This window comes from Euleptes europaea, chromosome 18 (assembly GCF_029931775.1).
Source record: "Euleptes europaea isolate rEulEur1 chromosome 18, rEulEur1.hap1, whole genome shotgun sequence".
Lineage (NCBI taxonomy): Eukaryota > Metazoa > Chordata > Lepidosauria > Squamata > Sphaerodactylidae > Euleptes > Euleptes europaea.
In genome coordinates, this window is record NC_079329.1 from 6,175,909 (window position 1) to 6,199,610 (window position 23,702).

Here is a 23,702-nt window from a genome sequence, read left to right on the forward strand (position 1 = left end):
TCTCCTTGACTGCCAGGATCTCCGTTCGTAGACTGACCCGAGCAGGGTGGCCATCGTCGGCCGGAGACTTGCACCTGAGTAAGACCAAGCGCTTCAGTGAAGTGAATCCTGGGTGCGGCCGGGGAAAACGGGGGTGTTTGTGAAGTTTCTCAAAGCGAAAACCCTGCGGAGTTAATGGGGAGGGAGGAAGAGAAGCACGTGAGAAAGGGGCTCTCCTAATTTTTCTTTTCATTCTAAATCATCAGGCTCTGTCCGTATTTATCTGTTTTTTTCCCCCAGTCAAGTCTCCAGTGAGCAAGTGTTTTAGGATGGGGAGGGGAACAGGAGGGGTTGATTTCATTGCCTGCCCTCTGTGCCCCCCCTTGTTTTTCTTCTCGGGAGAGGGGGGTCAGTGATTCAGGGCAGGGGGGAAGCTTTCTCAGATCCTCTTTCTTTTCGTAGCCGTTAGCACTCGGTATTTTTGACTTTGGAAAAAAACTGATCAATAAAAATGTTTTTTTTTAAGGATTTGGAAAGTTTTATTGGCTGGCTTCTTTCTCGCCTTGTGTCAAATGACGTTCCTAGAATCTTAGCAGTGGTGGAGTGGTGGACTCTGATCTGGAGAACCGGGTTCGATTCCCCACTTCTCCACATGAGCGGCAGAGGCTAATCTGGTGAACTGGGTTGGTTTTCCCACTCCTCCACATGAAGCCAGCTGGGTGACCTTGGGCTAGTCACATTCTCTCGGCCCCACCTACTTCACAGGGTGACTGTTATGGGGAAGGGACGGTGATTGTAAGCCAATTTGGTTCTTCCTTAAGTGGTAGAGGAAGTCGGCATATAAAAACCAACTCTTCTTCTTCTTTTCCCCCTAAATTGGTGATCTGGGAACCTCCCTTCTCTATGAGAACCAGCGTGGTGTAGTGGTTAAGAGCAGTGGTTTGGAGCGGTGGAGTGTGATCTGGAGAACCGGGTTTGAGTCCCCACTCCTCCACATGAGCAGCGGACACTAATCTGGTGAACTGGGATGGTTTCCCCACTCCTACCCATGAAGCCAGCTGGGTGAAATTGGGCTAGTCACAGTTCTCTCAGTCCCACCTACCTCCCAGGGTGTGGGGAGGATAAGGGAAGGTGATTGTAAGCCAGTTTGATTCTGCCTTAAGTGGTAGAGAAAGTCAGCATATCAAAACCAACTCTTCTTCTTCAGCTCGGTGCTTGGCCCTCTGCCTCTCACACCCCCTTGTTGCTCATTCTTTTGCCTGCCCAGTAGACGAGGCGCAGGGCAGCCGCTGCCTCTACGGAGACTTTCAGCAGGCCAATAATGACGTCGGGGTCAAGGGAGCTGAGGACTGAAAGAGCAGGGGAGACACAAGACGGAGAGTTTAAAAACCTGCCCTTTTGTGTTCTGGTAGATCCAGAATGAGACGCAGTGGGATTTTGCTCTGGAAATGACAAGCTGGTTAACATGTGGAAAGCAGGAGGAGCTCAGCTTTCGTTAACAGTGTTTCCATCACCCTTGCAAAGGGTGGTGGTGGTGAGACGCTGAAAATGCATGTTTTTAGATCCAGATTCAGAGGATAGAATCATCGAGCTGGAAGGGGCCATACAGGCCATCTAGTCCAACCCCCTGCTTAATGCAGGATCAGCCTGGCGCATCCCTGACAAGTGCTTGTCCAGCCTCTGCTTAAAGACTGCCAGTGAGGGGGAGCTCACCGCCTCCCGAGGTAGCTGATTCCACTGTCGAACAACTCTTACTGTAAAAAATGTTTTCCTAATATCCAGCCGGAACCTCTCCACCTGCAATTTAAACCCATTCTTGCAAGTCCTATCCTCTGCTGCCAACAGGATAGCAGGGTTACAGATTCAGGGTAGCAGATTCAGAGAGTCTTCAATAGAACAACTAGATTTGAGTCCAGTAGCACCTTAGAGCTGACAAGATTCGGGGGAGTAGGAGCTTTGACTCTTGAAAGCTTATATTCCCCCCCGCTCCCAAAAAAATCTTGTCAGTCTCTTAAGGTGCTACTGGTTTTGAATCCAGCTGTTTAAATACAGAGCAACCAAAACCTCAGCTCAGGGATCATGCGAAACGGTGGCTTGTTTTTTTCAAATATGGCTACTTAGTGAAACCGGGCTTCAGCTAGCAGACGGTCATTTAAATGCTGGTTTGCGTTAGCAAATCCTGGCTCATCACCTTTGTTCTCCCCCCTCCCCCCCAATACTTAGTTTATATCCCTAATTTTGCTAAGGGTGGGATCCAGATTCTTACTTACCTTGCAGGTTTTGCACGGCTACATCACTTCCTGTCAGAAGGATCTCCCGCAGGTCCAGATAGGCAAAGCCCACGTCATCACACTCTCCACCAGCCCCGGGCAGAGGTTCGCTCACCACTACGAACTGCAGCCTGTATTGAAGGGAAGACGCCATGAATTGGGGGAGGGAGTGCTGGGCTCCCCTCATCACCCCTTCTTTGACCAGTTACAGGAGGTGGGGAAGGGGACGCTCACTGGCTATGCCGCGGTTCCTCCGCCACCAGCATGGCAAACAGCAGCTGCCTCTGAATGCTGGCTGGGTCCAGATCCAGTTTAATAACTGAAAGGGAGAAAGCAGGAGGAGTTTTGTATTAGAGCTCGTTCAGGTTAAGTACATGGATCTACACAAAGGATATAAGAGTATCCTGCAGATTTGTTCCACCAGTGGAGGGATTTTCTTCTGGTGGAAGCAAACTTCCCTGATGCAAGAGGAAAGAAAGACCCTCTTGCCTCTGGGGAAGTCTTCCACCAGAGAAGGCAAGAGTCCTAGCCGCATGTTGGCACTGTCAAACATTTCCTTCCAATCCACTTTCAATGCAATTTAGCAATCCTTTGCAAGTGGATTTTGCAGTGAAATCCAGTTTTAAAGTGCTTTGAAAGTGGATTATTCAGCATGTGGGAAAGGAGTGCAAACATCCTGTCTATATGTGCATACAGCTGTTTGTAAGAAAGAGCCAATGGTGTGCTCAGTTGATGAACAAAACCAGGGACCAGTACCCTGTGGGGTTTGTATTGCACGTTCAGTTGTACACACGTTGCCTGTAATGTGATAATTATTCAGTGCACATATGAAGAGTCAATCGAGTGTACTCTGATGGTACATGCATTCACTCGAGAACAGAGCTATTGTTAACAAAACTTGTGTTCTGGCAACCCTGTAAAGGCTGTCAATGATAGAATATTTTGGAGGTCATTATAGAATGACAGAGTTGGAAGGGACCACCAGGGTCATCTAGTCCAACCCCCTGCACAATGCAGGAAATTCACAACTACCTCTCCCCTGCACCCCCAGTGACCCCCTACTCCATGCCCAGAAGATTCAGAGGGTCATTGTAAGTCGGAAGGAACTTGACAGCACATAACATACACACTGTCCATCTATCCCTTTGGACCTATTTCTGTAATCTGCCTGCACAGCCAATCAGAGGTGTTCATGGTCCAGATGCAGCAGTTTTTTTTTTTTTTTTTTTTTTACTTTTTAGGAGCTATTGGGATTTACCTAAATGGAAGAGAAACTTTTTTAAATGAATTGGCGGTAGTACTGGGAGCCCAGATGCTGATATAATGCTGATGGTCTCAATGGCTTTAAAATGTGATTTGATCATATATATTTTTGAAATGGCTAGCTGCCTTGGTGGCCCTTGCAAGGACAGGAAAAGGGGGATATGAATTTTGTAAACAAATTATACAAGTCTGGCTGCCAGTACACCGAGCAAGCGGATAAAGAAGTCCACTCCCCTCCCCAACTACAGATTTTGTATTTCACAAGAGCCCTGCTGCATGCTCACCCTTACTGAAGTGGAAGTAGATCTCCTGGCCTCCGAGGGGCTTCCGTAATGAGAAGGGGGTCTCCGTTTCTGCCAGTAGAACTCCCGGGAATCGGTACTCCACATAGAGTTGCTGGATGCCCTCATTAGCAACTGGTTCGCTGTCCGGGTGTAAGCTCAGAGACACCACCTCCACACGAATCCTGTCTAAAAATCGCTAAGGAGCATGAAACAGGAGTTCCTGTGATTCAGAAGTAGCATGGTTGAAAGTTTTTCACAGCAATGAGGGTGGAAGGCAAATACGGTTAAATGGGATCGTGTCTGATCACTAAAATCTATGCTTGGAGTGTTACCAGATCCATAGGGCAGAATCAACCTCCTCAGAAATGTTGGTGATTAGGGCTGAAAGTGCTGGCAACGCCCTGTGAATGTTCAGAGGGGCGGTGGATGTGCGGCAGGCAGCGTGGTGTAGCGGTTAGTATGTTGGCCTGGTATCTGGGAGACTCGGGATTGAATTCCCGCTCAGCCACTGAAAGTTGCCGGTTGTTCTCGGGCCCACGCTCTTGGCCTAACCTACCTCACAGGGTTGTTCTGAGGATAAAATGGAGAGGCCCATGATGTGAGTTGCTTTGGGTTCCCGTTGGGGAGAAAGAGTGGGGCATAAGCGAAGTAAATAAAGAAGGTACATATGAATTTGCTTCATGCTGAAACCACCTGTCCATCTCGCTTGGCATGGTCTATTCCAGGGGCCCCCAACCTTTTTCAACCTGTGAGCACCTCTGGAATTCTGACACCTGCCACCGTGGAAAAGAGCCTTGCGGCAAGTTAGTTGAAGATCCAGTTGCTTTCGATGTGACCCGCACCCCACTTCAAGGGAAGACGTTGTGTTTACCAGCTCCAGAGGCTCCCGCGACATGCGTGGGGCCACAACCACTTCGTCACTCTCCGTGGTTGGGGCGTCACTGATGCTGTCCAGTTCCTCAGAGGCTGTGGGCAAAGAAAAAGAAGAAGAGTTGGCTTTTATATGCCAACTTTCTCTACCACTTAAGGGAGAATCAAGCCAGCTTACAATCACCTTCCCTTGCCCTCCCCACAACAGACACCCTGTGAGGTAGGTGGGGCTGAGAGAGCTCTAACAGAGCAGTGACTAGCCCAAGGTCACCCAGCTGGCTTCGTGTGGAGGAGTGGGGAAACAAATCCAGTTCACCAGATTAGCGTCCGCTGCTCATGTGGAGGAGTGGGGAATCAAAACTCGGTTCTCCGGAGTCCGGTTCTCAGAGTCCACCGCTCCAAACCACTACACCACGCTGGCTCTCAAAAGGGAGAGATCACTGACAGGAGATGCCGGGGATTGAACCTGGGACCTTCTGCATGCCAAGCAGAGGCTCTTTAACTGAGCTCCTCTCCACTGAGGTCACAGGGCTACTGTACACAAAATTTTTGTTCTTCTGTTCATTGATTTAACCATAAAATAGGTGGTGTTTGAACAGTATCATAATATAATTTTGATCAAGTAGTTGATTTAAGGTGCGGGCACGTAATGAAATCACTGAAAGCAACTGGAAAGTTTCCCTATAAATTCATTGTTATGAACCGATTCAGTTTATTATACAGGAGTATAACTTGAATGATCAATTTTGGCAGCAGCCTCACTTTATGTCACCAAATTTCTGCAGGGCTGCCAATATTTGGAAAACAAAAACGGGCATTCTCCAGCATGAGAACTGGGGCTGAGGCTAGAAGCAAGGCCCAAATTCTTCCTGGTTCCCATGTTTTTCTGCTCTAGATCCAGGCAGCAGATTCGGTGTATGGCCAGTCACACACTTTAATTAACCAGTTCTCTCCCCACACCCCATTTAAATAATCTGCCGTAGAGGCTTATTGCCCTGACCTGGATGGCCCAGGCTAGCCTGATCTGGTCAGATCTCGGAAGCTAAGCAGGGTCAGCCCGGGTTAGTGTTTGGATGGGAGACCACCAAGGAATACCAGGTTTGCTGTGCAGAGGAAGGCACTGGCAAACCACCTCTGTTAGTCTCTTGCCATGAAACCCCCCCCCCCCAAACAGGGGTCGCCATAAGTCAGCTGCGACTTGACGGCACTTTACACACACACAGAGGCTTATTGGATGAAATATATTTCTGTTCACCTTAGAGAATCTTGAGATGAATCAATGTAATATAATATTTGGGAACACTTCTTTTTTACCTTTGAAACCTAAACTATGTAGAAGCTTGGAGGATGGCGTATCTTCTACCTTACTTTTCTCCCTTCCCTTTCCCCCCCTTTCTGTACCCCTTTTTTATAAAATAAAAATAAAAATTAATAATCTGGGGAGAGTCTGGATTTGAACCGGGGTCTCCCAGATCCTGGTCCAACACTGTGACCACTATACTACAATGGCTCTCTTGTAACTGGAGTTGCCAGGGAGTGAGCCTGAGACCTTCTGAATGCACAACAGAACAGACACTGTTTCCACTTTGTAGCTAGACTTTTTAAGCACGGTCATCTTCACTTGGGAGCTGATGCACACCGGCTGCGTTATGCATGTTGTTATCTTTCCCTGCTCCTTTTTGTACTGCCTTTGACAAATGAACCCTGCCTGCCCTGGTCCCTGGGCGACACGCTGGCCCTTTGGTTCATACCAGCATCCTTTGGCGCGGCTGCTTCCGCGGGTGCGCTCAATTCGGCTTCTGACTCTTGGAGTCTTGCAGGCCAGCCCTCCTCTGCCACAGCCGGTCGTTCCCCTGCCTCCTCTTTAAGCTTTTCCAGTGCTACCTGTCAGGACATGAACGTTTCCTTGGTTAGTAGGGTCGCCGGTGGGAGGTTTTTGGGGCGGAGCCTGGGGAGGGCGGGGTTTGGGGAGGGACTTCAATTGCCATAGAGTCCAATGGCCAAAGCGGCCGTTTTCTCCAGGGGAACTGATCTCTATCGGCTGGAGATCGGTTGTAATAGCAGGAGATCTCCAGCTAGTACCTGGAGGTTGGCAACCCTACTCATGCCTTCTCTCACACCTGCCGGATGGTGCCATCCACGGCCTCCTTTCTTCCACGTCTTCTGCACTCGAATGCTGAACTCAACTGAGCTGCTCCCCTGGTTCCGTCGTCTGGTTCGGCGGATTTCTGAAGGTGTCTGTCAGGCTCCGGCAGGCTGAGACGCGGCTTCTTCCTCTGGTGCTGGGAGCTCAAAGGGGCAGCAGGGCTTGGAGCCTGGATGGGCATGAGAGCAAATCAGTTTGGAGCTTCATGCAGCGCCAGGGCAAAGGCCCTGCCCTGCCATTAGGCAGGGTAAGTTGGCCTTCTGCCATAGGGTTGCCAGGTCCCTCTTCGCCACCGGTGGGAGGTTTTTGGGCAGACCCTAAGGAGGGTGGGGTTTGGGGAGGGACTTCAATGCCATAGAGTCCAATGGCCAAAGTGGCCATTTTCTCCAGGGGAACTGATCTCTATCGGCTGGAGATCAGTTGTAACAGCAGGAGATCTCCAGCTAGTACCTCGAAGTTGGCAACCCCATCCTGCCAGCATCCACGGTGTCTCTTCCGGTTTTCACTGTAAGTGCTGGTAGCATTAGGGTTGCCAACCTCCAGGTACTAGCTGGAGATCTCCTGCTAATACAGCTATCTCCAGCTGATAGAGATCACTTGTCCTGGAGAAAATGGCCGCTTTGGCCATTGGACTCCATGGCATTGAAGTCCCTCCCCAAACATTGCCCTGCCCTGGTTCTGCACCGAAAAGCTCCCACTGGTGGCGAAGAGGGACCTGGCAACCCTACCTGCCCCTCTATCCCCCCTCCTCATTTCTCCCTGGCAACTAACAGGTGTGCCAGGAGGTCTCTCACTATAGCAAGAGGCCTGGTGACCATAGTGAAGAGAGTCCTGATCTCTCTGTTTTTCTAGCTTTATTGCCCCCTTACAGCTCCAGTACCTGGCTCTGCAGCGTGGCTTGCTCCTTCTCGATTTGCAGCTCCAAAGACCGGTGATGGGCCTCCCGATCCCAGGACGCCTGCCGGAGGAATTCCTCAGGGGCTTCATAAAGAAGCTTCCACTCCAGGCTCAGGCTGATAGACCCGCTGGGCTTCCCGGTTGGGTCTGTGAGCACAAAGTCTCCTGGGGTAGAGGAAAAAGAGAAGGTGGAAGAGGTCAGTATTTGGATACGGGCAGCATCAGAATTCAGGGTGGGCCTAGGGTTGCCAACCTCCAGGTATTACCTGGAGATCTCCAGCTATTACAACGGCTCACTAGCTGATAAGAGTTCAGTTCAGCTGAAGAAAACAACCACTTTGGCAATTGGAGTCTATGGCATTGAAGTCCCTCCTCTCCAAATCCCACCCTCCTCAGGCTCCACCCCCAAAATGTCCAGGTATTTCCCAACCCAGAACTGGCAACCTTAAAGCCAACCCACCTGTCATATCTAACAATGGGATTTCCTATCCTTTTTGTTTGAGACTGTGGTTTTGCTCCAGTCGAGACGATGCTCTTCTGGAAATAAATCTTGACGTTTCCCAAATTTTGCACTTTAAATTTGGAGAGAATTTCCACATTGATGTGCCTAGAACTGAGTCACCTGTTAAGCCAATGTGGTGTAGTAGTTACAGTGCTGTGCTAGAGTATGGAAGAGCTGAGTTCGAATTCTCGCTCTGCCATGGAATGTTGCTTGGTGATGGGCCAATCACTAACCGACCTCACAGGTTTGTTGTGAAGATGAAATGAGGAAGGCGGGACTAATCTCTTTAGAGCAGTGGTTCCCAACCTTTTTTTGACCAGGAACCACTAGGACTTTTTTGTTCGGTGCAGGGACCCCAAGGTTAAAAATAAAAATTCAGAGAATTTGAAAATAAACTTTAATCATAACTGTTAGTTAAACATTAAACTTAGAATAATATTTGAATATATATTTTTATAATAGAGAACTTTTAATTGAAAATATTAATTTATTATAGGTTTATAACTTTGTTTCGCGGACCTTAATTTAGTTCTCGCGGACCCCTGGGGGTCCACGGACCCCTGGTTGGGAACCAGTGCTTTAGAGGAAGGGCGGCACAAACATTGCTAGACAGATAATAGACAGCTGCCATTCAGCCAGAGGCAATCCCCCGCAAAAAACAAAGGTAGAGATGGAGGACACAAAGGCTCCCTTGGTATACATAGGGTTGCCAACCTCCAGGTACTAGCTGGAGATCTCCTGCTATTACAACCGATCTCCAAACCCCAAAACCTTCCACTGGTGGTAAAGAGGGACCTGGCAACCCTAGGTATACACAGGTGTAGGGACTGGGAGTCCAGGTGTCTCACCTGTAGGGTTGCCAACCTCCAGGTACTAGCTGGAGATCTCCTGCTATTACCACTGATCTCCAGTCAATAGAGATCAGTTTACCTGGAGAAAATGGCCACTTTGGCAATTGGACTCTATGGCACAGAAGTCCCACCTCTCCCCAAACCCTGCCCTCCTCAGGCTCCGCCCCAAAAAGCTCCCGCCGATGGCAAAGAGGGACCAGGCAACCCTACTCACCTGCGACACTGCGTCCATGCGCTAGCGGCAGCAGCGGGATCTGGGCTTTGCCCAAGAAATTCCCTGGCTCTATGTCTTCGTCGTCAAACACGTACACCCGCAGGCTCTCCCGGAGCAAGTAATGGTGCAGCTCCGGCGTGACCCGCAAAGGGAAGGAGCGCAGGTCTCCGAAGTGGGGGTTGCTGCTGGAAGGGACGATGGCGGTGTCGTGATCCGGGAAAGTGAAGAACTGGTACATGGCATAGGGGCTGGGTTGGGAGCCGAGCCAGCGGCTGCGCAGGCGGGCACAGCCCTCGATCCGCACAGTGAACTCGTTCCAACCTGGGCCCAGCACCTGTGGGGGGGAAAGGGAGACACAGGGTGACGTGGGGCTGAAGGAGCCGTTGGTGTGGTCCAAATACAGTAGAGTCTGGGGCCTCCTAATGGAGACTCCATTATTATTGTTGTTGTTGAAGAAGAACTGACTCCTGCTGCCATAAGAACATAAGGAAAGCCCTGCTGGATCAGATCAAGGCCCATCAAGTCCAGCAGTCTGTTCACACAGTGGCCAACCAGGTGCCTCTAGGAAGCCCGTAAGCAAGACGACTGCAGCAGCATTGTCCTGCCTGTGCTCCACATCACTTCATATAATAGGCAGGCTTCTCTGATTCTGGAGAGAATAGGTATGCGTCATGACTAGTATCCATTTTTATTAGTAGCCATGGATAGCCCTCTCCTCCATGAACGTGTCCAGTCCCCTCTTAAAGCCATCCAAGTTGGCAGCCATCACCACCTCCTGGGGCAGGGAGTTCCACAATTTAACTATGTGTTGTGTGAAGGGTGGCAGTCATTCTGGGGCCCCATCCTCAATTTTTACCCATGGCTCCAGAATCACCAGAGTGGTGTAGTGGTTAAGAGCAGCAGACTCTAATCTGGAGAGCTGGGTTGGTTTCCCCACTCCTCCACAGGAAGCCTGTTGGGGGACCTCGGGCCAGTCACAGTTCTCTCCGAACTCTCTCAGCCCCACCTGCCTCACAAGGTGCCTGTTGTGGGGAGGGGAAGGGAAGGAGAGTGTAAGCTGCTTTGAAACTCAGAATCATAGAGTTGGAAGGGACCACCAGGGTCAGCAGAGAAGAAGTGGGGTATATAAGCCAACTCTTCTTCTAAGACTGCCCCTGTATCCAGGATGCTGCTACCCACTGGGGTACAGCCTAGAACCGTCTGTTAACATGGTCTCCAACTGTGGGCAGGACAGGGCACTGCAGTGCAAGCAAGCTCCCCCATTCATCTCAATAGAGGGTGCGATTCCTCCATCAAAGTGAATGGGGAGCTCAGATACCTGCAAGGAATCTCCGGCTCAGGTCGCTCATCCGCTCTTGGGATTGTTTCACAATAACCGTAAGGACAAGAGAGCTCAGTGTGCAAATCATTTCTTGCTTGGCCCCCCGCTCCCCTGTCCTCACCCCCTCTTGAGCGACGGGAGCCCGGGGCACTCCCGCAGACAGGTAGCCCAAGGCTTTGGTCCGCTGGCAGTGCAGCCTCAGGGTCTGCTCGATAGGAAAGCGCAGCCTCATCCAGTACTCCAAAAGTCCGTAGTCCTCGCCACTGGGACCTGCAGTGACCCGGGCAAAGGTGTGTGTGGGGGGGGAATTGGGCAGGCAGGGTTGGAAGGATGTGGAGGTAGGAACGGAGCACGGATCAGGAGGCGCAAAGGAGGTCAGGACAGGCAGAAACATGGTCAGGTTTGTTGAGAAGTTCTGCAGCTGACCACAAGAGATTGCGCTTGAGGGCTGCATGTGCCTAAGGCTGCCATGGAGCTAGGGTTGCCTAGGGGGGGAGCTTCTTGTGGGCAGGGCTGGGTGGCACACGCTCCCGATGCCACTTCTGGTTTCCTTAGGGTTGCCAACCTCCAGGTACTAGCTGGAGATCTCCTGCTATTACAACTGATCCCCAGCCGACAGAGATCAGTTCACCTGGAGAAAATGGCCGCTTTGGCAAGTGGACTCTATGGCATTGAAGTCCCTCCCCTCCCCACACCCTGCCCTCTTCAGGACCCACCCCAAAATCTTCCGCTGGTGGCGAAGAGGGATCTGGCAACCCTAGGTTTCCTAGCCCAGTTCTCTATCGGCTGGAGATCAGTTGTCATAGCAGGAGATCTCCAGCTACTACCTGGAGGTTGGCAACTCTACTGAGGTCCCTCTCCTCCCAAACCCTGCCATCCAAGACTCCACCCCCAATTCTCCAGGAACATCCCAACCAAGTTGGTAACCCTTTGGGATGGAGTAATTTTACCTTGAAGCACAGCCGTGGCGTGCACCTGTTCCCCGCTCCCCAGCGCTTCCCCAAAACGCAACCAGCAAGAAGCCAGGGTGGTGTGGTCGACGGCTGAAGCGAGGTGGAGGTCGAGGCGGGCAGCGGCCCCGTGCAAGTACTGCAGGAACAAGGGCTCCGCCCGCACCACGTACTGGGACGTGAAGTCATACTGGGGCCGCGGGCCTCGCGCCAAGGGCGAGCAGTGGGTCTCGAAGTCGTAGAAGGCATACGTGCAAAAGGTGGTAGGCTCCGGGTCCCCCAGCAGACGGAGCAAGTCGGCCGAGAGCACTGCGCCGGAGACGTGGAGCTCAAAGAGGTTCTCACCACGCTGCAGACGTGGGCACGCCCCGTCAGGGCCGGCTTCTGTGGCCGCGTCACCCTCAGTGGGTAGGAATGGGAGCGCCCGGGTCCCATAGGCCACGTCCTTCAACTGTCCTGCCGGGGGGAGATGAGAGGAGCCAAGCCGTGAGGGCCAGATCCTCTGAGGCCTACCCACGTGGACACCTGCTAGTTTGTCGACCACTAGGGTTGCCGACCTCCAGGCGGTGGTCACAGGCCAGACACACTCGCTCTCTGCCTAACCTCCCTCACAGGGTGGTTGTGAGGGTAAAACTGAGGAGAGGAGGAACGATGGAAGCCGTTCAGGATCACCGTTGGGAAGAAAGGTGGGGTAGAAATTATGTAAATAAATAATTAAAACGTGTGTAAAGTGCTGTCAAGTCGCAGCCAACTTATGGCAACCGAGAAGGGTTTTCAAGGCAAGAAACCAACAGAGGTGGTTTGCCATTGCCTTCCGCTGCGAAGAAGAAGAAGAGTTGGCTTTTTATATGCCGACTTTATCTTTTAAGTAGTCTCAAACCGGCTTACAATCGCCTTCCTTTCCCCTCCCCACAACAGACACCCTGTGAGGTAGGTGAGGCTGAGAGAGCTCTAAGAGAGCTGTGACTAGCCCAAGGTCACCCAGTTGGCTTCGTGTGTAGAAGTGGGGAAACCAACCTGGTTCACCAGATTAGCCTTCACCGCTCACGTGGAGGAGTGGGGAATCAAACCCAGTTCTCCAGATCAGAGTCCACCATTCCAAACCACCACTCTTAACCACCGCACCACTCTGGCTCTTGGGCGTTCCTTGGTGGTCTCCCATCTGAGTACTAATCAGGGCCGCCCCTGCTTAGCTTCTGAGACCTGACAAGATCAGGCTAGCCTGAACCATCCAGGTCAGGGCAAGGAAAACATCCTTCCAGTTAAATCCCAAATGCACGCACCTTCCAGTTGGCGAATGCGAGCACTACGCAGGTCCAGGAGCCGGGCCATGCGCTGCTCTTTCTCCTCGTGGTCCTTCTTCTCCCGCTCAGCCCGTAGCGCCGCCGCGTCCAGCTCCGCCTCGGAGAAAGAGGAGGAAGGTCAGGCTCATGCACAACTGGGCCAGGTGTCGGCATCCCCTTCTCCCCAATCCCTACTTTCCACTCTGAGAACAACCTTACCTGGTAGTCCCGGTTGATGCGGTGCTGCAAGATGAGCATGTCACGGGTCTTCTCTAACTCCAGTATCGTCTCTGCGTGGGCAGCCTCTGTTTCATGGAGCCGGCGCTTTAGGCTTCGTTGGGCCTCATCCTGCTGCGTTGTCTCTATCGACAGAATCTCCATGTACGGGACCTGCAAGAGGGAAAGCGCGGCAGGGGAAGAAGGAGAGATGGGTTTTATACCCCGCTTTTCTCTACCTTTAAAGGAGTCTCAAAGTGGCTTGCAATCTCCTTCCCTTCCCCTCCCCACAACAGACACCTTGTGAGGCAGGTGGGGCTGAGAGAGTTGAGAGAGAGCTGTGACTGGCCCAAGGTCACCCAGCAGGCTTGGTGTGGAGGAGTGCGGAAACCAACCTGGTTCGAATCTGCCACTCTTAACCACTACGCCATGCTGGACAAAACACATCAGCAAATAGAGCCCTGCCAAATGCATCCCATCGGACAATAGGCTATGAGCAAGACTGAAGATTTGCTGTTCTATTGCCGTTACTTGCTTTAATTCATTCAGGCTGCTTTAACGAGAAGAAGTGACGATTACACTATCCCCCCTTCTCTCAATTGATATTTTCTAAAGGATGCTAGTGGTGATTAAAGCCAGCAAGATATGCCCGCCAGAGCTCTGTTTTTAATTTGGGCTAGAAAAATTACATGCTCAGATTGTACTCCGTCATTCGAACATAAGGACGTAAGAACATAAGAAAAGCCCTGCTGGATAAGACCGAGGCCCATCAAGTCCAGCAGTCTGTTCACACCATGGCCAACCAGGTGCCTCCAGGAAGCCCCCAAACAAGACGGCTGCAGCAGCACCATCCTGCCTGTCTTCCAAAGCACCTAATATAATAGGCCTGCTCCTCTGATCCTGGAGAGAATAGGTATGCATCATGACTAGTATCCATTTTGACTAGTAAGTCAAAAAAGGCTGCTTTGGAAGGTGGACTCTATGGCATTATACTCTATTGATGTCCCTCCCCAAACCCCGCCCTTCTCAGGCTCCACTAGGGCTGCTCGCTCCGGGTTCAGAAATACCTGGAGATTTTGGGGGGCTGAGCCTGGAGAGGGCAGGGTTTGGAGTGGGGAGGGACTTCAATGCCACAGAGTCCAATTGCCAAAGCGGCCATTTTATCCAGGTAAACTGATCTTTATCTGCTGGAGAGCAGTTGTAATAGCAGGAGGTCTCCTGCCTCCACCTGGAGGTTGGCAACCCTTGGCTCCACCCCCCAAATCGCCAGGTATTTCCCAACTTTGAGCTGGCAACCCTACGCTACATGCTCCCAGCATCTGAGGTCTACTTCTCTCAGGTATACACTCCACCTGGTCCCACCTGGGCAGGATTGGATTGAGGCTCTTGCCCCGCACTTTGGTTTTCCAAGATGGCCCCCTTCTCCTCTGAGGAGTCGACTTCCTTGACGTCCTTGGAGTCCTGTGCCCGATTCAGCAGCTGAATCACCTCCTCCTTCAGTTCCTTGTTCCGAGCTTGTAGGAGGAGAGAGAGGGTTTGGGCTGAGCCCCAGGGGATTGCAACTTGATATGTTTTCAACAAGCCTAATGATTTCACCTAACATGACACTCTCACCGCTAGCCCACACTGCCCACACTCCTCGTCCCGCGCAAAGGCGCCGCAAGCTGCTCCTGCAACCCGCCCCTCTCCCTCTCTCACCTCTTTCCTCTTCCAGCTGTTCCTGCAGCTGCTGCTTCTCCACCACCACCCAGCTAAGCTGTTCTTCCAAAGGAGGAATGTTGTCCCTCTGGGGTACCTCATCCCGGTTTTGCTGGGCAGCACTGATGCAGCTAAAGAAACAGAGCAGGGAACGTATCCATGTCTTAATCTACCGCTTAAGCTCCTCTCTTTGAGGCACAACATTGCAAGAGTAATTCCTAGAAGAGCTTAGAACAACCATTTCATACCAACTCAAAATGTGGCCGCACAGGCATTTTCCTTACAACGCCTAAACATATTCTTCAGATGCCAACGAGACCACCATTTTTCCCCCTCCTCTCTCTTCCAGGCGCAAAACTGGACCGCCTTGCAATTTTATCCCTCACTATGGCTAGCATGAGGAGCCCCGTGGCGAAGAGTGGTAAGCTGCAGTCCTGCAGTCCAAGCTCTGCTCACGACCTGAGTTCGATCCCGACGGAAGTCGGTTCCAGGTAGCCGACTCGAGGTTGACTCAGCCTTCCATCCTTCCGAGGTGGGTAAAATGAGCACCCAGCTTGCTGGGGGTAAAGGGGGGGGAGATGACTGGGGAAGGCACTGGCAAACCACCCCGTAAACAAAGTCTGCCTAGGAAACGTCGGGATGTGACGTCACCCCATGGGTCAGGAATGACCCGGTGCTTGCACAGGGGACCTTTACCTTTATGGCTAGCATGCAGAATCCAAGATGACGGCCTTTGAGGGAAAACAAATGGAACGGATTCCTAGAAGTCGCCTTTGCCATTCACGTTTCCCCACCTTTCCTTACCTCTCCAGCAGTTTGTCATAATCTTCCTTCAGCAAGTCTCTTTCCTTCTGCAGGTCCTGGACTCTCTCCTGAAACTGCAAAGGGTCCACATGTACATGTATACCTGTCTTATACTGCATAGGATTGCCAACCTCCAGGTATTGGGTACAAGAGTGACACAACTATAATGTAAGGTGCAAAGATAATCTATTCAAAAGCTACCAAATCTCGATATGTCACAAAGTGATAAACAATCTATACAATCAATCTATACATTAAAAGTATCCCTGCATGGAACATGAAAACTATCCTTGATATTCAAGTGCAGTCATGTATTATTGAAGCTGAAATTGATGAATACTGTTGGGGACTGAGGAAGAACTTTTACTGAAGAATTTTGAAACGGCCGTATCCCCCTTTCATCTGTAAAAAATATTACTTCATCCCCCTTTCATCTGTAAAAAATTCTACTTCAACATTGCATCTATGGATTTTGGATTCTTGGATTTTGGGATGAATTTATGTATACATATGGGATTGATTGTATAGATTTTTTATCACTTTGTGACATATTGAGATTTGGTAACTTTTGAATAGATTATTTTTGCACCTTATAGTTGTGTTGCTCTAGTACCCATTTTCTAACTTTGTTGTATTGGTACAGTGGTGTCTGCTTTGTTCTCTCAACCTCCAGGTACTAGCTGGAGATCTCCTGCTAATAAAACTGATCTCCAGCAGATAGAGATCAGTTCCCCTGGAGAAAATAGCCGCTTTGGCAATTGGACTCTCTGGCATTGAAGCCCCTCCCCGCCCCAAACCCCACCCTCCTCAGGCTCCACCCCAGAAGAAGAAGAGCTGGTTTTTATATGCCAGCTTTCTCTACCTTTTAAAAAGAATCAAACCGCCTTACAATCACCTTCTCTTCCTCTCCCCACAGCAGACGCCTTGTGAGGTAGGGGGAGGCTGAGAGAGTTCAGAGAGAACTGTGACTAGCCCAGGGTCACCCTGCTGGCTTCGTGTGTAGGAGTGGGGAAACAAATCCAGTTCACCAGATCAGCCTCCGCTGCTCATGCGGAGGAGTGGGGGAATCAAACCCAGTTCTCCAGATCAGAGTCCACTGCTCCAAACCGCCGCTCTTAACCACTACACCACGCTGGCAAGCCAGAAAGTGTGAGCAGCGCTGCCTTTGGGTGAATCCCTAAGACCCTTTACCTCTTCTAGTGTCCTCTGCAATGGCAAAAGGCTCTCCAGTTGGCTCTCCAGGGCCATCGCCTTCTGGGTCTCTTCCTTGAGTCGGCCGTTCAGCTCTTCAACCTGAGCCAGCAACGCCTCGTTGGCTGTCCTCAGGGTCTCTTGGTTCTTCAGGAGAAAGGAAAGATTGATGAGATCCAGAGCCTCCATGCTGGCCCAGGAGACCTGGGTTCGGGTCCCGTCACCATGCCAAATAGAGTTGCCAGCCTGCTGGTGGGGTCTGGAGATCTTCCGGAATTACAACTCGTCTCCAGACGAACAGAGGTCAGTTCCCCTGGAGGGTAGATGCTATGGCATCACATCCCTGCAGAGGTCCCTACCCTCCCCAAACCCCACCCTCCCCAGGCTCTACCCCTAAATCTCCAGGAATTCCCGAACCTGGAGCTGATGATCTTATGAACTGGAATATTTACCTGGTGGAAATGAGTCTCATAAGTCTGTGGGTAAAGAAGGCAAAGTTCTGAATTAATGGGCATGCTGTGGGGAAGGAAGGCACACTTTTTCTCTATAGATCTCCCATTGCCTATTGCTTGGAAAATGTAGAGTATTTCATTCATACACAAAAAATCCCTTTGCTACACCCATATTACAGTCACAGATTTATCTTTGTTCTCAATGTATTTTTCCATATCTGATAACATATTTATTACTTGTTTATTACAATTATAATATATTATGCGTGTGTTAAGTGCCGTCAAGTCGCTTCCGACTCATGGCGACCCTATGAATCAGTGTCCTCCAAAATGTCCTATCTTTGACAGCCTTGCTCAGATCTTGCAAACTGAGGGCTGTGGCTTCCTTTATTGAGTCAATCCATCTCTAGATTAGATTAGATTAGATTATGGCTGTTTATGCTTTAATGTTTGTATGTTTGATTGTTAGTGTATTAAAATTAGTGTTTGATTGTTAAGTGTATTAAAAATAAAACATTAAAATGAATATGTATGTATATGTATGCCATGGAAGCTTGCTGGGTGACCTTGGCTGGTCACATACTCTTGGCCATACCTACCTCACAGGGTTGTTGTACATTGATAAAGTAGAGGAGAGGAGAATCATATAAGAACATAAGAAAGGCCATGCTGGATCAGACCAAGGCCCATCAAGTCCAGCAGTCTGTTCACACAGCAGCCAACCAGTTGCCTTTAGGAAGCCCACAAACAAGACAACTGCAGCAGCAACATCCTGCCTGTGTTTCGCAGCACCTAATATAATAGGCATGCTCCTTGGCTGGAGAGAATAGGTATGCATCCTGACTAGTATCCATTTTTACTAGTAGTCATGAATACCCTTCTCCTCCATGAACATGTCCACTCCCCTCTTAAAACCTTCCAAGTTGGCAGCCACCAGCACATCCTGGGGCAGGGAATTCCACAATTTAATTATCCTTTGTAGGAAGAAATATTTCCTTTTATCTGTTTTGAATCTCTCCCCTTCCAGCTTCAGCAGATGACTCTGTGTTATGAGCAGTGGAGGACCTACATTTTTGGGACCCTGAAGCTTGAACTGTTATGGGGGCCCCTTCGCAACCAGAAACAATAGGGCAACATCCAACAAAGTCCAAAGGAACTTGCTGCCCTTGCAAGGACCTCGAGACCGAAATGGTGGAGAACAGGGTGGTGGGGTGGAGTCCTTGAAAATGGGCCATACAGTGATGAAATAAGACTCCATAACTATTAAGCCATGCACCAGCAAAGGATCTGACAATCCAGCTGCCAAAATGTAGGCTGTGAATGGATTCTGGTGAGCTCAGTGAGCCCTTACAGCTGGGGGTTCGAGCCCTGCAAGCCCCCGAGAAAATTTTGAAATTTAACCAATTACAGGGACACTTTGAGGCCATATGAAATGGGTATTAGAGCATATTCTAAGGTCAATAGTAAGTACTTCAACCCATTGGCTTATGATTCTATCACTTAAAAAACTCCATCAATTTTGTTGAGAAATTCACTCATTAAAAAAGTTGCTGCAGGGGCCCCCTCTGGGATTAGGGGCCCTGAAGCTTAAGCTTCATTAGTTTCACAGTAGATCCGCCTCTGATTATGAGAGAGGAAGAAAAGCTTCTCCCTGTCCACTCTCTCCACACCACGCATAATTTTATAGACCTCTATCATGTCTCCCCTTAACCACCTTCTGAACATTTTAACCGTTCCTCATAGGGCTGTTGCTCTAGCCCCCTGATCATTTTGGTCTCCATATAGGCTGCTTTGGGTCTCCACTGGGGAGCAAGGCAGGGGTATAAATGAGGTAAATAAGATTTTTTGTAAAAAAAATAATAAAGAGGGAGACAGTATAAAGGACGCAGAGAAAAGATGGCCGGACTCACTTCCTGCAGGCCTGTGAACTGGGCTTTGGCAGTCGCCAGTTCTGAATTCTTCGCCTTCAGCAGCTTCTGCAGGCGGATCAGCTCCACGTTGTCTTGGATTGCAGTTCTAGTTGAGCAAATCAGAGATGGTGGTGGATTGAGGGGCGGGCGACTAGAAACTACCGAGAGCTTTGAGGCTAAAACAGGTTTTTAAGAAGAGGCTAGATGGCCATCTGTCAGCAATTGCTGATTCTATAACCTTAGGCAGATCGTGAGAGGGAGGCCACCTTGGTCATCTTCTGGGCATAGAGTAGGGGTCACTGGGTGTGTGGGGGGGAGGTAGTTGTGAATTTCCTGCATTGTGCAGGGGGTTGGACTAGATGACCCTGGCGGTCCCTTCCAACTCTGTGATTCTTTGAGATCAACACGGTGGAGCGAAATAGTTTAAAGCCGATTCTACCGGCTTGCGTTTTCTTTCTCTGATTTAGAACCTTCTGATTCTCTTTTCCAAACCAAGGTGTCGTACCGGCGAGCATGGGCCTCGTGGCGGCGCTGCTGAGTCTGGCTGCTTTCTGGATCGGTCTCCCTGCCCTGCAGGGAACTCGGCGTTTCAGAGTCCGGTTCCAGCTCGGCCAGCACCAAGCTGTGCGCTCTGAAAAGGAAGTGCAAAGAGAACAAACTTCAACCTTTGGGGTAACGTCTCTCATGGGACACAGAGAAAATTGCAGGATATGATTTGCATATATGAGCAGTGAAACAAATGACCGTTTCAGGCCATGCGCTAGTAGATGTGGCTTAATACTTATGCTTTGCTTCGGTTCTGTTTTTCCCCCCTCGGATTTCTGTTTGGTTCCACATTTCTGCTTTCCTAATTCAATTGCCGATCACGTTATATCTCTTCCCTTTTAACATATAAATCTAATGCCTCTGTGTCTGACATAATGCCTTTTTTATTAAGTGACAGGGATCCCAAGGCTACATTGTCAGTGGCAAGATTTATTTCAGTCCTTATATACCTCAAACGTTAGATTTATGCTGCTCAAGATCAATGAGCTTCTAAGGGATCAAGGAAAGGAATTCTATTGCATTGTTTTATTGAAGGTCGCTTGTATTGACTCACTCTGGCCTTTTATGAAAGGCTGTTTCCCTCTCAGTCACCCCACACACACACACACTGCTTCGGGGCTTTGCTTTGATTTTGCATGCCTTTTACGATCGTCAGATTGTAATTGCATGTTTCTCCTGTGTCTTCTGGATGCTATTTCAGCCAGCATCCAGAAAATGTGGGCAAAAGGCGCGAGGAGAGCGAGGTGACCTCTGACTGTCAGAAAAGGCATGCATAATCAAAGCCAAGCCCCGAAGTGGTGGGGGGAGGCGGGGTGTGTGAGAGCGAGGAAACAGCCATGCATAAAAGGCCTCTGTGTAATCCGCCTTGAGTCCCAGTGAGAAAGGTAAACTATAAATTATGTAAGTAAATAAATAAATAAATTTGTGGGGGACCCCCCTCCCCATGAATGAAAGACTGTGGGGTGGGCTGCCAAACTCACAGTGTCTCTGCTCGGGATCCCTCCGGTACGCGATCCCCATATCTGGGAGGGGCTGTGTGGGTCGGCCGGACTTCTGGTCCTTGCACCCTCATGCCTGATGGACAGGAAAGAAAATGAAAAGCTGGATGTCATGGGGGGGAAAAAACAACCTCTGTTATTCCTTACTTTCCTGTTATGAATAAGCTCTTTTGACCAGATGTCTTAAGCATAAGACTATCGACTCCGTAAAACAGAATAAAATGCATGACAAAATCAAACATGGCAACACTTCTGTACAATTTGCACAGAAAGCATTAACAAATCAACGCCCATCCTTGGTAGCGCCTTAAAGAAATCACTATTGTAAAAAATGTGTTAACAGATCGAGTTATTACTGGATCTGCCGACAGAAAAGAGATCACCCAGGATTCAGCAGGAAGCTGATATTGGATCGAGACAGGTATGATCCAAAGATGCCTGAGTACAAAATAACATGAGGTGAGCTATAGTCTCTATCTTATTAAATAAATAAATTTTATTTATTAAACTTGTAATAGCAAAAAAAAAAAAAAAAAAAACCCAAAAACCAAGAACGGGACTTTAGTAAAGTGCCCTCCTTAATTCTGTGGTTGGCTAAACATTGTGTCTGCCAAGCATGAAAGCACGCCAGTAACTAGGGATTGTATGGAAATTTAAGTATGAGGGGAGGGTTGTAGAAGTAGGGTTGCCAACCTCCAGGCACTAACTGGAGCTCTTCTGCAGTTACAACTGATCCCCAGGTGACAGAGATCAGTTCCCCTGGAGAAAATGTCCACTTTGGCCATTGGACTCCCGCCCCTCCCCACCCTCCTCAGGCTCCACCCCCACCCCAAATCTCCAGGTATTTCCCAATCCAGAGCTGGCAACCCTACCAATAGGCGGCACACTCCGACCCTTCTCACCTTTGCGGAGTCTCTCGGGCGCTCGCCCGGCGGTCGTGTGCCCCCGCCTGAGTCCCGTGTCGACCCGGGGAGGGACATAGGCGTAGGGGCAGTGGCGGCCGCAGTTCTGCAGCTGCAGCTGCTGCTTGTAGAAGTGCAGGCGGTTCCTCAGCCCTTCGTTGCGCCTCTCGAGCTCCCAGACCCGTTCCTGTGTGTCCTCCAGGTCCTCCTCCAGGTCCAGGTTCCGACCACAGTTCCGGTTCCCGTCAGCTTGGGCTCTCCCGTGGTTGAGTCTGGACAGTGTGGTGCCCATCCTGGGAGTGCAGAGAAAGAAAGGGATATGAGATTCTGCATTCTCAGGAAGAAGTGGCGCTGCTCGACTCTCGGCTCTTACTGTCAAAAAAATGTTTCCTAATATCTAGCCGGTACCTTTCCGCCCACAATTTAAACCCATTATTGGGTTTCATAGATTCCAATGCTGAACCTAAAATCAGTTTTACGGCTATGGGTTATTCCTTTCAAAAATTCATTTCCGTGAGATAGAAGAAGGGACAAATTCACTGAACGGACAACGAATCGTTTCACCTAGCAGATCATCACGAACTGACAGCGCAAAACAATAATCTCTGACACCGAGCAACAGTTAAATAGGCCAAGTCTCAGCTCTCATTAAGCCCTGCATGTATCTCCAAGACTTGCATTAAAATGTGAAATGGATTTTGGAAACTTGGTCCTGATGAAGAAGAGGCACTGGCCACGATGAAGAAGGCTGGAATGCAGAAGAAGAATCCGGCCACACCAAATACCTCTTAATCCTGTCCTCCTGCTTCCGGGCAAACTCCTTGAGCAGTAGGTTTTCGTCATGAAGTCGCAGAAACCCATCTTCCAGCTCTGTCCGGCTCACCCGGCTTATCTGACGCCGAGTCCTTGCCAGAGACGTGGACGCTGGGGAGAAAGAAGGACAGAAAAGTGACCAATGTTATGAGTTCTGGCCCCAGAACGATAGGGAGTTCTTTCCACTCTCTGGACACAGTTAGAAGACGAGGTGTTTCCTCCTTGGTGATGATGTGGAGGAGCTCTGTGGCTCAGGGAGAGCTCTGCGGCTGAGTGGTAGAGCATTTGCTTGGCAGGCAGAAGATCCCAGGTTCGATCCCTGGCATCTCCAGCTAAAAAGACCAGGCAGAAGATGATGTGAAAAATCCTAGCAGACACCACTCCTGATCTCTATCAGGTGCTGGAAGGGAAAGCTCAGTTGGTGCCAAGTTTGCTGGGGGTGGGGGGAGGCGTGACAGATTCCCAAGGTATCTAGCCCCTTTGTGGGTTTTGGGGTATGGTGCCACCCAACTTACTATCCTGTTGTTGCTATGAAGGCCAGATGTGATGGAGACAGTGAAACCTGAGGTTTACAGTTTCCAAATGCTCACCTTTGGTGGAGGCCTTCGAAGGAGGGGCTTTGACGAGAAAGCGAGAAGAGGACAATGAGTCTAGAGGGAAAGAAGAACATAGTAGGATTAACCCCCACACCATACAAAAGGGCCCGCTATTACAACTGATCTCCAGGCGACAGAGATCAGTTCCCCTGGAGAAAATGGCCGCTTTGGCAATTGGACTCTATGGCATTGAAGTCCCTCCCTTCCCCAAACCCCACCCTCCTCAGACTCCACCCCAGAAACCTCCAGGTATTTGCCAACTAGGGTTGCCAACCTACAGGTACTAGCTGGAGATCTGCTATTACAACTGATCTCCTTCCGATAGAGATCAGTTCCCCTGGAGGAAATGGCCGCTTTGGCAATTGGACTCTACGGCATTGAAGTCCCTCCCCTCCCCAAACCCCGCCCTCTTAAGGCTCCGCCCCAAAAACCTCCCACCAGTTGCAAAGAGGGACCTGGCAACCCTACCCAGGCCCTGCCTGGAAGCTGGCAACCCTGCTCACGATGGTTTAACAGGTAACCACATGGCCGTGGCAGCTACACCCTGAAAGCCCCCCTTGGCAATCCAAATCTTGACCTTGTATGGCTGCTATCACTGAGGGCTTCTGGCCGGCATCCTGGACCGGGATGTCCGGTGCAGTCTCATCCAGCAAAAGCAGCGACATGGTTGCATGGAGGGAGGTGGGCCTGGAAGGAAGAGGGATTTCCAGGGATGAGGCTCAGAGGTTGTCCGTTTGATGGGAGAG

The 23,702-nt window shown here is 50.1% G+C and overlaps 2 protein-coding genes across 2 annotated transcripts in view; one reads left to right on the forward strand and one right to left on the reverse strand.

Moving 5' to 3' along the window:
* Positions 1–1,209: 1,209 nt before the first annotated feature.
* Positions 1,210–23,621, reverse strand: RPGRIP1 (RPGR interacting protein 1). Its single transcript, XM_056864085.1, has 25 exons — positions 23,534–23,621; positions 22,951–23,010; positions 22,333–22,471; positions 21,548–21,840; positions 20,628–20,721; positions 19,607–19,732; positions 19,102–19,207; positions 17,192–17,215; positions 16,740–16,886; positions 15,549–15,622; positions 14,745–14,875; positions 14,409–14,560; positions 13,050–13,220; positions 12,831–12,948; positions 11,548–12,003; positions 10,719–10,867; positions 9,277–9,610; positions 7,693–7,874; positions 6,787–6,948; positions 6,418–6,550; positions 4,668–4,762; positions 3,797–3,992; positions 2,484–2,568; positions 2,250–2,380; positions 1,210–1,328 (listed from the first exon to the last, which is right to left on the reverse strand). The coding sequence occupies exons 1-25, from the start codon at positions 23,619–23,621 to the stop codon at positions 1,210–1,212; spliced, it is 3,765 nt and encodes a 1,254-aa protein (XP_056720063.1).
* HNRNPC (heterogeneous nuclear ribonucleoprotein C) overlaps positions 9,687–23,702 on the forward strand; it is a 50,170-nt gene continuing 36,154 nt past the window's right edge. Inside the window, exon 1 of the mRNA XM_056863354.1 lies at positions 9,687–9,697. The gene's annotated coding sequence lies outside the window, so the exon portion shown is untranslated. The remainder of the gene's footprint in view (positions 9,698–23,702) is intronic.